Source organism: Rhagoletis pomonella, unplaced genomic scaffold (assembly GCF_013731165.1).
Source record: "Rhagoletis pomonella isolate Grant_MI unplaced genomic scaffold, Rhpom_1.0 Rhpom_scaffold_00011, whole genome shotgun sequence".
Taxonomy (NCBI): domain Eukaryota; kingdom Metazoa; phylum Arthropoda; class Insecta; order Diptera; family Tephritidae; genus Rhagoletis; species Rhagoletis pomonella.
The window spans coordinates 19,777,011-19,793,521 of NW_023458565.1; the positions used below are offsets into that span (position 1 = coordinate 19,777,011).

At 34.7% G+C, this 16,511-nt stretch overlaps 3 protein-coding genes across 4 annotated transcripts; 2 read left to right on the forward strand and 1 right to left on the reverse strand.

Moving 5' to 3' along the window:
• Window positions 1-1,559: 1,559 nt before the first annotated feature.
• LOC118746775 (ATP-dependent RNA helicase DDX42) lies at window positions 1,560-4,728 on the reverse strand. Its single transcript, XM_036480685.1, has 2 exons — window positions 3,284-4,728; window positions 1,560-3,221 (listed from the first exon to the last, which is right to left on the reverse strand). Exons 1-2 carry the CDS (start codon window positions 4,595-4,597, stop codon window positions 2,169-2,171), a joined length of 2,367 nt encoding a protein of 788 aa, XP_036336578.1. The 5' UTR covers window positions 4,598-4,728; the 3' UTR covers window positions 1,560-2,168.
• Window positions 4,729-5,261: 533 nt separating this feature from the next.
• LOC118746776 (biogenesis of lysosome-related organelles complex 1 subunit 4) lies at window positions 5,262-9,154 on the forward strand. Of its 2 annotated transcripts, XM_036480688.1 has the most exons (5): window positions 5,262-5,414; window positions 5,468-5,539; window positions 5,611-5,995; window positions 7,199-7,280; window positions 7,333-7,422. In XM_036480688.1, exons 1-5 carry the CDS (start codon window positions 5,352-5,354, stop codon window positions 7,340-7,342), a joined length of 612 nt encoding a protein of 203 aa, XP_036336581.1. In that variant the 5' UTR covers window positions 5,262-5,351; the 3' UTR covers window positions 7,343-7,422. The 2 variants fall into 2 exon arrangements, with proteins under 2 accessions (XP_036336581.1, XP_036336579.1); XM_036480686.1 differs by lacking the exons at window positions 5,262-5,414; window positions 5,468-5,539; window positions 5,611-5,995 and adding an exon at window positions 8,729-9,154 and having other exon boundaries at window positions 7,198-7,280; window positions 7,333-8,645.
• Window positions 9,155-14,203: 5,049 nt separating this feature from the next.
• Window positions 14,204-15,406, forward strand: LOC118746777 (selenoprotein F). Its single transcript, XM_036480689.1, has 3 exons — window positions 14,204-14,351; window positions 14,421-14,536; window positions 14,600-15,406. Exons 1-3 carry the CDS (start codon window positions 14,205-14,207, stop codon window positions 14,973-14,975), a joined length of 639 nt encoding a protein of 212 aa, XP_036336582.1. The 5' UTR covers window position 14,204; the 3' UTR covers window positions 14,976-15,406.
• Window positions 15,407-16,511: the final 1,105 nt, after the last annotated feature.

The window sequence follows — 16,511 nt, forward strand, 5'->3', positions numbered from 1 at the left end:
GAAAAGTCCCGACAATTAAAACCCGAATACCGAAAAGTTCCGAAGTTTTCCTTAAAGCTTACACGAAAAGAATGCCGAACAATTCACAAAAGCTCATTAAAAAAAATAACAGAAACGTCCAGAAAAACCTCAAAAATATCCCATAAATCCCAGTACCGAAAACTTAAACGAAGAATTCCGAAAAGTCCCGAAATTAAAACAAAAAAATAACAAGAAGCTCGAAAAATAATATACGAAGCTTTCAAAAAGTCACGAAAAATTGCTTAATGGTTCCGAGAAAATTATATTCTACAATGGGACTGAATTTCGAAAAAAGTGGTACGAACATGTTATTTTTTTACTTCAAAATCAGCAACATTCACAGCTTATTTGTGTTCTTTGCTTTTTATACTACATACGATCTGTAACACTATTAAAAAACGTTAATAAATCAAAATCCGAATTTATTAAAAAACAAAAAGAAAAATTGTAAGTTTTTCCCTAATTACTTTTTTTTGTCAAGAGCATTTTTTGTATACTTCTCAGTTCATAAAAATATTAATTTCAGATTTTACAAAATCTTTAATCGTCGAATTGAGTACGATCATCTTTATTTTTTTTTTTCAATAAAATAATGTATAAATTTGAAAACATTGTGTACGAGAAAAAAAATAACAAAAACACAAAAACTCTGCTTTGTAATGAAATAGTTTATTGTATGTATGTATAAAGTATCCGCAAAAAGAAAATATGCCGTAGTTAAATAAATCTCAGCTATGCTTCTTAGATGGTTTTTAAATGCAGATTGAAATTAAAAAAAATAAATAAAAGAAAATTTAAAGAAAAAATATTTAAGAGATAAAAACAATTTAAAATTAATACAAACCAAGTAAGTCACAAAAATTCAACTCAAATATTTAGTAGTGGTTTCAATGTCAAACAAAAATGCTAAACAAGTAACAAAATTTAAGATTAAATATTGAAAAATATTATACTTATCTAATCAAATTTTAGTTATAAATATTTAATATACCGCTAAAGTATGCTTACAACAAATATTTGCTTTGTAGCGAAAATTCGATTTATGAATGTATGTAGAAGCAAATGAAAAGAATTTAAATTAAAACTTAAGCTTATTGAAAATTGAAAATTAAGTAAATTTATAAATACAAAAATCAAAAACAAAAAAAAACAACTAACAAATTGATTAAAAATTACAAAAAAAATATAAGTAAAAAATGTATCAAAAAATTAAAAGTAACCCAATAAAAAAAAAAACTGCGCATATTGTGATTTTTATTCAAAATAAAAATGCACAGAGATTTCGAGCTAAATGCCGATTTACAAAAAAATTTGTTAAAATTTAAAAAAAAAAACAAATAAGTATGAGTTTAAAGAAAGCAGCATATGAGAAAAAAAACGTATTTAAAAACACTTGTGTATGTACATATTAAAGGTAATTTAATTAATTAAATTTTAGCATAAGTTAACTAAGAACCGTGGTGAGATGTTGATTATTGCAGTGAATGCGAGCCGATATAATAAGTAAAGGAAGGTGAATAAAAGAATTGCGAAAAAAATTTACTCAAAATGCGAACGTTTTTTTTTATTGTTGACAATGACTGGTAAGTAAAAACTTTATTAAAAACAGTTGGATTTTACACACACATCTGTGAGCTATAAAAATGTCCAGCATCTGATTTCGCAGAATAATTGGCATTTATTTTTAAAAAGTCTGCGGCTAGGTTTACACGCTTTAGTATATGTATGTATACATACATACTTAATAATTTGCAGAAAGAAATAAGACATATAACACATAACGAGTAAATCTATGTATTAATGTATTTAGAGTGTCCTTTACAGCTATGATTATATTGTGGTTACTTTCATGTTATAATTTTCGTTTTTTGTTTTTTTTTGTTTTTCATTGCCTTACTTATTATTTCAATGAAAAAGTGCAAAATGGTTGAAATTGAACTGAAGCCCATATGAATGAAATTTGTGTGTGTGTGTGTGTGTGTGTGTGCCTGTGTCTTCTGAAGCCTTCACACAACGCTAAATGTAATCATATACATATTTCAAAACTTTCATTACTGCGCTAATGAAGAATGCAAAAGACACCAAAATATTTTTTGCATCTGGCTGCAACAACTTGACGCTAATTATGCTGCACCTATTTCAAATATCTAATCCCAACGACTTTTCTTCTTTCGTGATTTGCCACTTTCATCGGCACTGCCTGTTCCACTGGACTTTGACGACGGTGCTGGTAGTATGGCTGGTAATACAGGTGCTGGCGCCGCAAATACGCCAGTCTCTGGCACAGTCTTTTCCCAGGTGCGATCAGTAGAAGCGCGAAATTGCGACATATATTGTGCTTTGTATGCTTCCCGCATTGCTGCATAGCGATCGGTTGCCGGTCCGGCAGCTGACAGTGATTTATTTATAGAAGCAAATGATGAGGTTTCGTTTGATGTGTTTGATTTCACAGTATTACTACTGCCACTACTACGTTCACGATACCCCAAACCAGTACCACCAATGGCAATTTTCTTTCCTTTTCCCTGTTTGAAACGTGAATTTCGAAACCATGAGCTTTTCATTGCCAACTCCATTAGATCGTCAGGCACTTGCTGATCAGCTCCTTCCAAATTTCGCACCAAATGACCAGCGAATTCCTTATCTTTATCAGTGACCAATGTGTATGCTGTGCCCTTTTCACCAGCGCGTCCAGTACGACCAATACGATGAGTATGTGTGTCAATGTCGCGCGCGATATCATAATTGATAACGTTGCGTATATGTGGTATATCAAGACCACGCGCAGCCACATCTGTTGCTACTAGTATATCGCATTCCTTCTTTTTAAATTGTGTTATGACCTTATTACGATCTGCCTGGTCTAAATCGCCATGTAGCAGCAAGCAATTGTATTCTTTTACCATGAGGTTGTTGGCCACAGTCTCAGCGTCAGCTTTTTTCGTAACAAACACCAGCACACTTCCTTCGGAAAGGAACTTCACCAAATGGCAAAGTAGCCAGTTCCACTTTTGCAGTGGATTAGGAAAAACATAAACATACTGAGTAATATCTTGGTTGGCCTCATTCAAATCACCTTGCACAATGCGCACTGGATCGGTGAGTACATCGCGTGCCAAGCGTTCGATGCGTTTCTTGAATGTGGCTGAGAAGAGCAATGTTTGACGATCGGGACGCACGTGATTGCAAATAGAACGCACCTGCAACGAAAGAATTATACGTACACTTGGAAGAACGTAAAGCGAATATTTACGTGACCCACCTGGGGCTCAAATCCCATATGGAACATTCTATCGGCCTCATCTAGCACTAAAAACGTTACTCTCCGTAAATTTGTTGCCTTCATTTTTACCATATCGATCATTCTACCCGGTGTTGCTACCACAAGTTCTGCACCTTGCTCAAGTGCTTTACTTTGCTCCCATTTTGAGCCTCCACCATAACAACAGACTACATTGATGTTATATACTTTGCCAAACTTCTTAGCTTCACTGTATATTTGGAGTGAAAGCTCACGTGTCGGCGCTAAAATTAGTCCAATGGGTCCATCACCTTGCTGTAACTCACGCTGATCCATTATATGCACCAACATAGGCCAGATGAAAGCTGCTGTTTTTCCGGAGCCAGTCTTTGCAATGCCGATTATGTCTCGCCCAGCTAATGCCGTAGGTACTGCCTGTGCTTGTATAGGCGTCGGTTGAGTGTATTCAGCCCGTCGTATTGCTTTCATAAGGCTCTCATCGAAACCGAAATGTGCAAAGGACGATACTGGTTTTGGTGGTTCTGGACCAGTTACTTTAACGCCCAGAGTTTTCCGTAATTCACGCACTTGTTCTTCGGAAAGGTTTGCAATTTCTTCATGCGGCGTGTAGAAGTTCTTTTCGAAAGCTTCGTATTCAATCTCAGAATGATAAATTGGAGGTAGAGGATCAATGTTCTTGTTTTTAGGGGGCGCAATCGGATTGCCATCTTCGTCGTATTCTATTTCAACATCCGAACCATCATCTCGAAGTCCCGCATTAGGATTTTCTTCCATGTAACGATAGTAGCTTTCTTCGTCATCTTCATCGTCTATATCGCCACGTACGCCCTTTGCGTTTTTGGTGCCTGTCACATCTTCTATTGGCGAAACTACATAATGCTCTTTACGAACCTTTTCCTTTTGTACTTGCTGTTCAATGCCGGCCATAAATTGATCAAGAGGATCCTCATCAGATTCACTATCATCCTTGCGTTTCTTGACGTATCCCGGTGAACCGGGAGCTGGAATGTAAGCTTGTTCTGGCGTTTGGTCCTCATCGTCGTCAAAATAATCGTCTTCGGTATGTCCGCCCTTGCGTTTACCAATAAGATTCTGTGATGCGGTAAATTGACTTATTGAGTCCAATGATGTGTATCCATACTTAGTAGGAGCCAAGGCTGCAGGAGCGGCACGATATCCACCACCACCGCGTTGATGTCCACGATTATTTAGCGACGAAGGTGGTGGTACAGCATTCATAGATGCGCTCACATTCCGGTTTTGGTTGACTTTATACGGGAAGCCACCGCCGCCAATGCCTCGGTAATTACTCATGTTCTACTAAACAGGCTAAGTTTGTTTAAACTCACAGTTCCCCAGGTAAATAATTGAAAAATAACTTTTTCGCTTAAAAGTGCACTGCAGTCAGATCGATGAAAAGTCAAATGTAGAACTGCAAAACTATCGATAGTATCGATGTTTTTTTTTTTATTTTTCGTCAGTATCAATTTTTTTTGGCACAATCGATAATCCGACATAAGTGTGAGTTAGTACCTAATCAAGATTTATTTCTAGGTTTCATTCATTCATTCATTTTTCTTAAAAGGTATATGAGGCGATTTTTCAAGCAATTTCAGAGGTGATTAGTTGAATCAAAAGTTGGCTGCCCCAACTCCATTGGAAGCAATTAGTTGATAGGCTGTTTACATTATGCGATTGTTGCTTTCAACTAAAAGTTGTCTGAAAAATCGCCTCATGTAAACACCCTATTATACAAAACAATTAAAGAACTAATATTTTGTTTGCTGCTTTAATAAAAAGGTACTAAAAAATAATGAAACTTCCAAAAGGACGGAAAAACTCGCACCTTTCAAAATAATATCGAATACTACCGATGTTCTGACTATCGATAGTTTTGAAGCTCTAGTCAAATGTCAAAAAGAAACAAACGGCTCGACTGAGATGTGTTTAGCGGACAACATATGGCGCTTCGTACCAAGAGCTTGCGGAACACAGCAAACAGCTGATTTCCCGTGTTTTGACGCAAGGAGCAAAGTTTTTGTTTTTATTGGCTAGGAAAAAAGAAGATATGGTCGAGCGTGCAGCAGAGGACTACGCAAAAATTTTGCAAAGCATCAATTTGGAACGCGAGGTAAGTGACAAATGCCGTTTAATTCTTTATCTTAACTTCATCTACTTGCATAGATCAATCCTATATGTATAAATATTGAGGATATGTTGGCCCGATTGGACGAATTCGAAACGTTGCTTTCCAGTGTAAGCAAGAATGGTTCTTAAAAGTAGCAAAAAAAAATATATAAACAACTTAATTTTTTAATTGCTTGCAGGTGCGTGCAGAAAATAATGACATTATAGAGAATCACGTTGCTGGCATACTTGCATTTAGTGACCATTTTCAGATACTGCGTGAGCGTGTCGATAAATTGGAACAGTTTGTGGATATGGTAAACACGAATGTAAATGAGGTAGAAAAATCAATAGACATCGCGGAGAAAGAGCTTAGTGTTACAGATTACAGCCTAAAGGGTTTGCTTATTAAACCACTGCTTGCCAAGGCTAAGTCAACTGCGGCAGCGACTGAATCAGCAGAGCAACCGCTTCAAAGTAACCTCAAAGAGGGAGAATTTCAGCCCGTGCCTATATTTCAAACAAGCTTGCATTTTGGTGAGGGTCATATCAGCTATAGCGAGGAAGCTAAAGAAATAAAAGAAAGTTAGTATTTTCTGTAGGGTGAAATCTTTAAAAATTGTTATATCTTAATTAAGATTAAACTTAGGTAACAAAACAAGGGCGCTAGGTCTTCTTATATAGCCAATTTTTAGAAAAATTGTGAACAGTTAAAGAAAGGTAGATTCGATTGCGGGATGTGGTAGATAGTTATAATAATGAGTTCCAACTGTTTAATCTATAAGCGTAAATGGTGGAAATATCAATTATGAATTTATACGATATAAAGACGCTTATTAAATTATTAACTTAGTTATTAAAAACTTGTAATCGTATGGAATATTGAATAAAAGGCTGCACCTTTATCTGTAGCCCAGTATTTACCCACAATGCAATATACGAAGTATAGACGGTTTAAAATTTGTATGCTTATTTTTCGGTAAACATAGCTTAAAGTGGATCATTGCAAGGCGAATTCATATATGAATTTGCCTTGATTGGATAGTTTTTACTTAATTCGTCTACACTTTGCGACGTCAACTACAAACATTTATGCGCAAATTTACACCACAGCAAAAATAATTTTCCAAGACCATAACTATCGCAGGTCAAAGAAGATAAACTCTATAGAGGAACTAAAAAGAAAATTTTAGAAAAAAATCAGTTAGATGAACCTGCCTTATTAGGGCTCAATGATTTTGTACCTCTACCGGCGAACCCATAAACTCAGGCTCATTTAGCAAAGCCATACTAAGTGGTGATTCATTACATAACTGATTGTTGATATTGGTCAAACTTGTTAACAAATAAACACAAAAGTATAGATACCTTGTATACACATCGAGAGGAGACCTTTGCAAACAGATTGGGAAGCTCGCTAATTGCCAACTTATTAACGCTTTTTATAGAAGGGAAAATCGCGATAAATACAAATGTATTTTTTATATCTAAAATTAGGTCAAAATAAAACTTCAATTGTATTTTATTGTACAAAATCGGACGTCTACCTAATTGCAGTACATCTAAATAAAAATTATATCAATCTTACCTTTTATCGAACCAAACAGCAGCATAATTCCATCGAATGCTTTTCCGTTTTATGCATCACATTCGTTTTAATTAGCACAAATTATTAAAAGGTTAACAATTTCAGTAAACGACAGTGTACAATATTTCTCACTTCTCACTGGCTTTATTTGTTTTTCCATTTTCAATTGCGCGTTTAAACTTTCTGTTTATGTATAAAAGCCACAAGTACACTGGTTACAAAAATAGTGTCCGTTAATATTTCGAAGGTAACAGTGAAGGATACAAGACGATGCGCAAATTCGTAAGTAAAAAAATTTACTCGCTTAAATCAAAATTAATAACATTTCTTTTAGATTATATTAGCCAGTTTAGTGGCATGCTGTGTGGCAGCTCCAACACTCCAGCAAACATCAAAAGAACAACAAGATCACAGTGTACTCCTACAGCGTCCCAGTCCCATCAATCCTGATGTACCTAGTGACCCTAAGCCACCTGAGAAAATTATTAAGATCACCGATCCAAAGGAGATTGTGAAACATAAGCGTGAAGCTGAAGATGATCCATATAATCACATTTCACGGTTTGCGCCAACTGCGCATCCCACACGACAGGCGGAGGAGCAACACCCACACGAATCCGAGGAGAAACATCTTGTAGAAGCTGATCCTACTCATCATCGCGAAAAGCGAGAGAAACAACAAATTAAAGATACAAGAAAACCAGAAAAAGCACCAGCTCCGCCAGCACCTGCAAACAAGGCAGCAGTGAAAAAAGATAGTCCGAAGCGTCCACGTGGCCAAAGTGGACCAACCAAATCCATTGTACCAACACCAGAACCAGCACGTGATTTACCAAAGCACCGCCAACGCCGTCAAGTGGACCCACATCTACTAGGTGCATCTACAGTTGGAGTGACTCCACTCATTTATCAAGATGATGATAAAAAGTCGGACGAAGCTGAGGCGCAGCATGAAGTTAAATCCTCTGAAGAATCAACAGAATCCACAGCCAAACCTGCTACCCATGAGTCAACTCAAGTTAAACGAGATATACCAGTGCCTTTGGTGCCGAAATACCATCATCCTGAGGAATCGCCAAATAGTAAAAACCAAGAAGATAAAGTAGAAGCAGTGAAAAACAACGAGCACCATCCAAATCATGAAGACAGTAAATCGCACGAAAGTGACGAAAGCGATGAAGACTCTAAAGAAAAGAAGCCAGCGCCAGCTATTCAAAATCACCAGCCGAACAATCAGGCAGGGCAACCACTACCTGCACAGCAGCATCAAATTCAAATACCTGCACAACCCTCGCATCCAGATATTGAAAATAATAAGCCTATTGAAGTGCACAATAATGGTGCACCGTTAGAAGTGCGCCCACATGTTGGACAGCAGCATCAAACTCAAACATCAGCACAGCCCTCGCATGCAGTAGAGCAAAATGATAAACCAGAGCCAGAGAATCCCCAACATGCACAACAACATCAGCATACGGAAGAACCGGCAACGGAGCAAAATAAACCCCATGAAGTTCACAATAATGAATCTGTCTTAGAGCAGTTGGCCGGCATTAAACCAACTCAGATAATAAACTATGAAACACCGGCTAGCGAGATTACTGTTCCTATTAAACATCCCGTACCTGTTGCTGAGTTATTTTCGAGGTAAATATGTATACATTTACTATTAGTATATACTTAGTATGTGAATATGCAAATTCTTAATAACATTTTCATATCCATTACAGGCCAAAGCAATAGTTGGACTTAGCGCACTCACTTGAATCACTGCTGAGAAAACTGTCTTAAACATTTTCACTATTTTACATTCACTTTACACCTTCATATGTATAAAACTTTTATTTGAACATTTAACAACAACGGATTTTTATTATTATTACGAAAGCTGTTAATTATACAACCGCGCGAAGACAAATTACTAAATTTTCACTTCCGCTATATTCCGTTATTTCGATAACACTTGCTTGCAATGCGTGTACACATGTAGATATGTATGTATGGATGCATGCATACATTAGGTTTGTTCCACACGAGCCCGCGGGATCCCGTGGGTGCCCAAAAAAGGCCAGAAAGCGTTCCTCACGCTAGAAAAATGGGTAATACCTGGTAATAGCATGGTCGGACCGACATGTTCGACCATGTACGGACCACTTTTGGATCATAAATGACATTTATTAAAATTCGTAGAATTTTTCTAAATGCTCTACAAAGTTTGAAATTTTGATTTACATGCTTTTTATTAGATAGTAATTTATATTTTCATAAAAAAATAATAAACGTTTGTTAAAAAAATAAAAGTAGCCCAAACTTGCTAAAATGTCTTCCCTATCCAACAAGCAATTCAGTAAACGTTTTTAAAAATAACTTAAACTAAGTTTGCTATAATAAGCGTTAAAAAAGCATTTTTAATATTAAGCTTATTTAAAGTTTTATCAAATAAACCTTTAATAAGTTTTGAGAGCTAATGTTTATAAATAACTTAAACTTATAAATGAAATGTAAATGCCAACGACATGAAGTAGTAAATATAAAATTTTTTCAATCGTAAGTGACGTGTTTACGTTTTTTAAAATATATTATTAAAAGAAAAAATTAAATAAAACCGATGTGGTAAAAAAAGTCCAATCCAGGACCCGCTGCGCTAATCGGTGGAGCATTCGAGTCTTCAAATGATGAGTTCCCCTTATCCTTTCTTAGTTTAACATTCAATTAAAAATGTATTAAATTTTTTTCAGAAAAGTTCATCAATGAGAATGGCGGCGATGAAGCGGAATATATAGCTGCATCGATGTCGCTTTTCCAATTTCCGCAAGTAATTGAAAGCATGCAACAAGATGTAATAATTAACTTTTTTATGCTTAATTTGTATGTGTTATTGTGAATTTGTATGCTAAAATGTCTATTCCCTATTTATATTTTCGCGACTGTAGATGAGTCCGCCGAAAATTCGCATTTCGTTTAGTTTCTAGATGTTAAGCAATCTATGTATGAGTTTTTAATGAAATATCTTTAAATAAAGGGTTATAAAAATGTTTATCAAAAGCTTTCTTTTGAAAATTTTTAGTAAGTTTATATTCATACGCTTATAAAAAACCTTTTTTGAACCTTTATTATAAGTTTACAGTTTTACGCTTATAAAAAGCTTTCTTTTGAACATTTATTACAAGTTTATATATCTACGCTTATAACCAATGTTCCTTTTCGATTATACTACGCTTACTTTCAAGCGTTTTATAAACAAAAAATCAACGTTTTGTAAGCTTAATGTTTATGATTGAAAACTGAAAAAAACGTTCTTTAAGTTTATTTTGCTTGTTGGGTATTTACATTCTCGTCATCGTATATGTTGTGTGTATAGGTAGATTTATGCGATCATTATTCATGTTTTTTTCTCTTTGTTTTGTCTTAAATAAAATGTATTGAAACATTGTTTGTTTTTTATTATAAAAACAAAATTGTATGTTCGGATTTAATGCTTAAACCAAGTTCGGACCGACATCGAAAACATGTTTTCGCTGCTATAACTTGTTTTCGACCTAAAACTTGTGTTTTCGTCCATGTAATATCTGTCAAACGAAAACCAGTTTTCGCTGAAAACTACTTGAAAACTCACGTTCCACGCATTCTTATCGGTGTCCGCACTAGTTTTTATTCGATTATGTATGGAAATCGAAGTCATATTTTAACATCTCTAATAAGCTAGTTGGGACACGATTGTGAGAAATTAAAATTGCGCCCATCGCGGTCATCAGAGAATCAGCTTTGAGCGTGACGTCACCTTGGTGCAATTGTTGATTGGGAGCATACGAAAAAATCAAATAACAATTTTAATATTTGTGCGTTAATATTTGTGCGTGATTTTAAACAATTATTGAGACATTACTAAACAAAATGAAGTGTGCAGTGGCAAAGTGTAATAGTGAAAACAAAAGGAAACCGTGCGATATAAGTTTTGTTTCCTACGGATGCAAACTTCCGGAAAAAGTGGAAGCAGTTCTGCCGGCGAGGATATGCATTAAACACCAAATCGAGCTATGTGCTATGTGTGTGAGCTATGAGCATCTACATGGAACTAGTTTGCTGACAATGAGAAACATAAAATGCAGTTTCTACAGTAAATACATACAGTCGCTCACAGAAGTATTCGTCAATTAGTTGTTGGAACAAGTGGAACAAGTTAATATGGAAAAAAAATGAAATTATATAAATTTTTTTTTATAAAAGTGTACGTTTTTCCAAAAGAAATACGTAATTAACTATACGCAAACATACTATTTTTAAAAAGTGCATAAAAATACCTTTAATTTTATGTATGCTTCAAGCGCGTTTAAGGATTATAACCCTTACTACTCAGAATTCTCTTCGCTGTGTTGCCAAGAAAAAGGGGCAGAACTTCTTTCTGCGTAGGCGGCCTTCACCCGCGCTTTAGGATTATAACCCTTACCGAATATAATTCTCCTTTGGGTGTGCACCAACTGATGTAGCCTTGGGAAAGGATGAGGTAACTAGAATTCCTTTTCTGTGTGTCAAACCTGGGGCTGCCGCCCCAGTGATGTCTATTATCGTTACTGGGTGTTTTATAAAAATGTCAAACATTTCATTTCAAATAAAAATATCGTTTTATATGAAAAATCTTCACAGGCAAAAATTTATACAGTTGTTTATTTCACTGTCAGCGGATGTGATTAAAACTTAACTATATAAAATTATATATCAATTTAAAGGTATTTCTCTGCTCTTTCTAATAATAAACATATCGCTTAATATAGTTGATAACGTATTATTCTTAGAAAACCTACATATTTTATTAAAAATAATTATACTTTTTTCTCGAAATATGTATATAAGATATATAAAAATATGCATATCAAATAAAAGGTCAATCAATTACCTTTCCAACCATATCCACATTTTTAAATCGGTGCAATAGCTTTCGAAATATAAGCTTTTGAAAATATTGAAAATTCCACCTTTATCCCCCTCTAGCTCCGCCCCTATTAATTTCCAGCAGGACAACGTCCACTTTTAAGTTTTGTTTTATCTCAACGGCCGCTATACTGCACTTATGCCAAATCCATATAAATGATTCTTGCAAACTTTGTATAAAATTCATAAAAATGAATCAAACATAAACAAATTTCCATTAAAACTTCTAACTTTTTATTCAGAAATTGTATGAAGTTTCGTAGCCCGTTCCATTTTAGTATAATGAAGTGCAAGTTTCAAGTAGCTTAAAATTACCGCTGATTTTTTATAATTTTTTTTTTTGTCGAGGGTGTTGCGCATTTTTTTCTATATAAGGCATGAACAAAATCTATTTTTATATGGAAGAAAATGCGCAACATCCTCGACAAAAAAAATCTAAAAAATCAGCAGTAACTTTTAGCTGCATGAAACTTGCCCTTATTATACTAAAATTGAACGCGCTACAAAACCGCATACCAAAAGTTTTTCTAAAAATTCTGAATAAAAAGTTTGAAATTATTATGAAAATTTTATTAAGTTTGATTTATTTTTATGAATTTTGTACGAAGTTTGCAAGAATCATTTATATGGTTTTTGTTATAAAATGAGTTATATTTTAAATGAAAATTAGATTTAGAATGGAAAACATTTGGAATATTGTGAAAAAACTAAATAACGAATACTTCTGTGAGTGACTGTACATAAACTTCACTACCTACTTAATTAATTAAGTAATTATTTTTGTTAAGTAATTAAGTAATTATTTTTGTTTGTACCTGATTCTTTTTAATCCTGGTGTAAGGCAATGCACCAGTGGATAAAGTCGCCAGCCGCTGATTCATGCGGTATCTTACCGCGCTGTTACTTGCCTAATATAAAACCGTGGCCAACTTATAATACATTTAGAAGTTCAGCTTAAGTAATGTTTTACTTATATATATAAAATATTTGTTTGCGAAGAAGCCATACTCACACATCCTCTCGGATAGGTACAAAAGTCGTCAAATCAAAGCTGTGGAGTTTGTGGTGGTTGTATACCGTCCACAAATATAAATAAGCAGTCTGCATGACTTTTTACAATGTATGCTTTGTGGCAAGTCCGAATTCATTTTACTGCACACTTTCCTTTACGTCTAAATGAAATTCCAAACATTGTTAATACATGAATTTTTTCAACATCCGGTACTTACATAAAAGGCTACATGTCCAAAACTATTGCTACCTGTTCCTAATTAATTAATCTTTGTACATTTATTGATTTCTGCATATTAATATTAATATTAACACATTTTTCTGCATTGTTTACATATTTTTCTATGCGTTTTGGCATTTCTCTCTCGCAATTGCACCAAGATGATGTCACGCAAAAATTACGCTCAAAAATCCTCTCTCATGGGCGCAATCTTGAATTCTATCATTCTTGCAGTTGGGATTTGTTGTCAATTGGCTAGCCAGATTAAAATATGAACTAGAGAAAAAGGTTGCTAATGATAAGAAAATGATAGGCAACGATTTTGATTTTGTTTTTTTTCGTAGCAAAATGTCATCGAAAACACTAACAGCCGGTGCAGACAGCTTTCAGCTCACAATCCCAAAACTCGTTTCAAAGTGTTTTCGCTCTCGGTCCGAATATGGTATTAGAAATGACCCGACTTTTTTGCCCACAGAAATCTGGTCATCGTATATGGGGTTGTTTGTATGTACTAGCTATTGCACAACTATTGCGCTAAAATAAAAAAGCTGCTATAAAGCTGCTTAATATTTTTTCATTGATTCAGATTGAAAAGTTGGAAATTTTTAGGAATGCTTGCTGACTTGTCTTTCAAAATATTGCACACAATTTGAAATTGGATTTGAATGGTTTTTGTTAAAGATTTTGAGCATCGTTTTGCAGTTCGCTAGTATATCGTTTTATGGAGAGTCGTTTTTGCGACCCGCCGGCGAACTGTGCTTTTCATCCGACGGCGAGTTCGCGGGCGAGTCGTGGGCGAACGTCTCCAGCGAACAAATTGTTCGAAGTCGTATAGCAAATTGGGTAGATTCCGGAATCATACACATTTGTATGTGTAGAAATTTTTTTCGCCGGAAACCGCAAATGGCGGTATCCGTGATTTGAAACCAAGGGCATGTTGTTGTTGTCATCTTATTCTATTTTGGAGCCCTGCATTGCCGACGTTGCTTCAGCTGAAAAAAACGAACCCCGTAATTTTTTGGTAGGCACCCTGTGAAATCGCTCAGATGTCAAACAAGCTGTGTTTAATAAACGTTGTTAATGTTTTTTTTTCTAGTTATCAAATTGTACGTGTCTTTTGTTTTTTCACTTTCCCATCAATTAAAATTACAAATATGATAAAATATGTTTTATTATTGTTAGGAATATGTGCTGTAAGTACTACAAATTTGATTTTCGTAAATGTACATATATTTTTCATCATATATGTATATTGATTACAGTGCAGCATATTAGCTGAGTTCACTTCGCAAGATTGTCGAGAGCTAGGATTTATCAAGGCGCAGCTGATGTGTTCGTCCTGTGATAAATTAAATGATTTTGGCTTGGATGCGTTAAAGTAAGTATAATTTCGCTACATATACTGTTAAACTACGATATCGTTAACCTGCTGTGTTCACAGGCCACATTGTCAGGAGTGCTGCACGCCAGATAAATTGCCGGCTGTCCAGCGGCTTTGGCCGAAAGCCATACTAGAAGTGTGTACGTGCAAATTCCGCGCTTATCCACAAATAGCAGCATTCATAAAAAGTGGCAGACCAGCGAAATATTCAAATTTACAAATTAAATACATGCGTGGCCTTGATCCGATTGTGAAGTTGCTGGACGCGAAAGGCAATGTGCAAGAGACACTTTCGATAACCAAGTGGAACACGGATACGGTTGATGAATTCTTCGAAACGCATCTAGAGAAACCGACAGGAAAGAAGAGCGACAAGATTGCCTATAGCGTGGTGGAAGAGGAAGATAGTGATTTTCTTGAAACAAACCGAATTTAATGAAATGTAGTATTCTTCGTTAGTAAATTTTTGTAAAGCTATGTTGGGTTAATTAAGTAAATTGTATTTATTTGAGTAGCAAACTGTTTAAATTTCATTTAATTCAGGCAATAGTTGCATATGATGTATTTAGAAATATTACAAGTTTAATTGTAGATACATATAAGTACAAAAATTGTAGAAAACGCGCAGTTGGATGTAAGAAGACGTATATATGTTTTAATTCCCGTGTTATTTGTAAAACTACCTCACCTTAATATGCTGTTATCCAAAATTTATACCAATGCCACGCCTTTTTGGTTTTCAAAAATATTGAAGTGATACTGACGTTTTAGTATTGCGTACAATGCCCCGAAGAAGTCGTTCATTTGTTCATTTGCATTACTTTTATTACACGAAAAGCCAATAAAACACGAAATCAAAGCCAAAAACTTGTGATAGTTCTTTAAAAATGTGGGTAACATATATGTAAGGACACTACATTTTGGCTGCGTTTCTTTATACATTCCAGATAATACCATTTCACAGCCAGAGTAAACAGAATGCGTTTGAAATATACGTTAACATATCATCAAAAACGTTCTAAAGTATAAGTATAAGTAAACAAAAAAGTTTATTATAATCGGTCAGAATGAATACAGAAATGCAGCCTTTGAAGCATTTTGACCATTATTCTTTTGTTTGTTTTATGTTTATTATTATTTTTGGCTTTTATAAAAATGCAGTTCAATATCTAACAAAAAAGATGTACATGTCGTTACCTTAGAAAGGCCATGTCTAATATTTTTGTTTCTTCACAGAGTTGTTATATAACTTTATAAAACCTTGAGTTCTTCAGTAGAATTTCCTTCAAGACATTGGCTTTAAATAAACACTGCAAGTAGTATTTGATGTACAATCTATTATGTCCTTTTCAAGTAATGTACCAATCTTTGTACAACACTGAATTTAGAAAAAAAGAATAGTTAGGGCATTTTTATATTAAGGTAACGATACGTATGTACATAAATTTAATTTTTTGAAGACCTAAAGAATAAAATGTATGTATGTAGGTATGTACATATTACACCTATGTACTTATTAATGTACATAGATATTAAATAAAATATATCGCTACCTAAAGGTAAAAGGTGCCAAGTCCATTATTTTCAAAATTTAGTTTTTTAATGTAGGTTGGCAGGTAATACAAAACTACATCGATTTCTAGTCCCTCCTGAACAATTGCAAAACATGGACTTGGCACCTTTTTGCCCTTAGGTGACGATATACATATGTATATATATAGACAAACTTTGTATGCTCGCACAAAACATTCCACCTATCTATGTACATATGGCGTGCATACCTCTGTATATATGTATGTATGTATGTACTTTCATTATAAATCAATCGGGGGGGCTTATCAGACATTCAAGCAGATAGTCTTTCATTTTTCAAAAGGAGGCAGGCCTTGCTTTGTGGCGTTGCACCCCACATGGCGACGCAAATGCACTCGGATCATTTGATTTGCGTGGAATAATAATCTGCTGATTTTTT

Bases quoted from the DNA above. Each gene is read 5' to 3' on its own strand.
- LOC118746777 (XM_036480689.1), top strand. From the start codon at position 14,205: ATGTCAAACAAGCTGTGTTTAATAAACGTTGTTAATGTTTTTTTTTCT. The intron at 14,352-14,420 runs GTAAGTACTACA...TATTGATTACAG, and splicing joins TATTGTTAGGAATATGTGCT to TGCAGCATATTAGCTGAGTT. The intron at 14,537-14,599 runs GTAAGTATAATT...CTGTGTTCACAG, and splicing joins TTTGGCTTGGATGCGTTAAA to GCCACATTGTCAGGAGTGCT.
- LOC118746775 (XM_036480685.1), bottom strand. From the start codon at position 4,597: ATGAGTAATTACCGAGGCATTGGCGGCGGTGGCTTCCCGTATAAAGTC. The intron at 3,222-3,283 runs GTGGGTCACGTA...CTTTCGTTGCAG, and splicing joins ATATGGGATTTGAGCCCCAG to GTGCGTTCTATTTGCAATCA.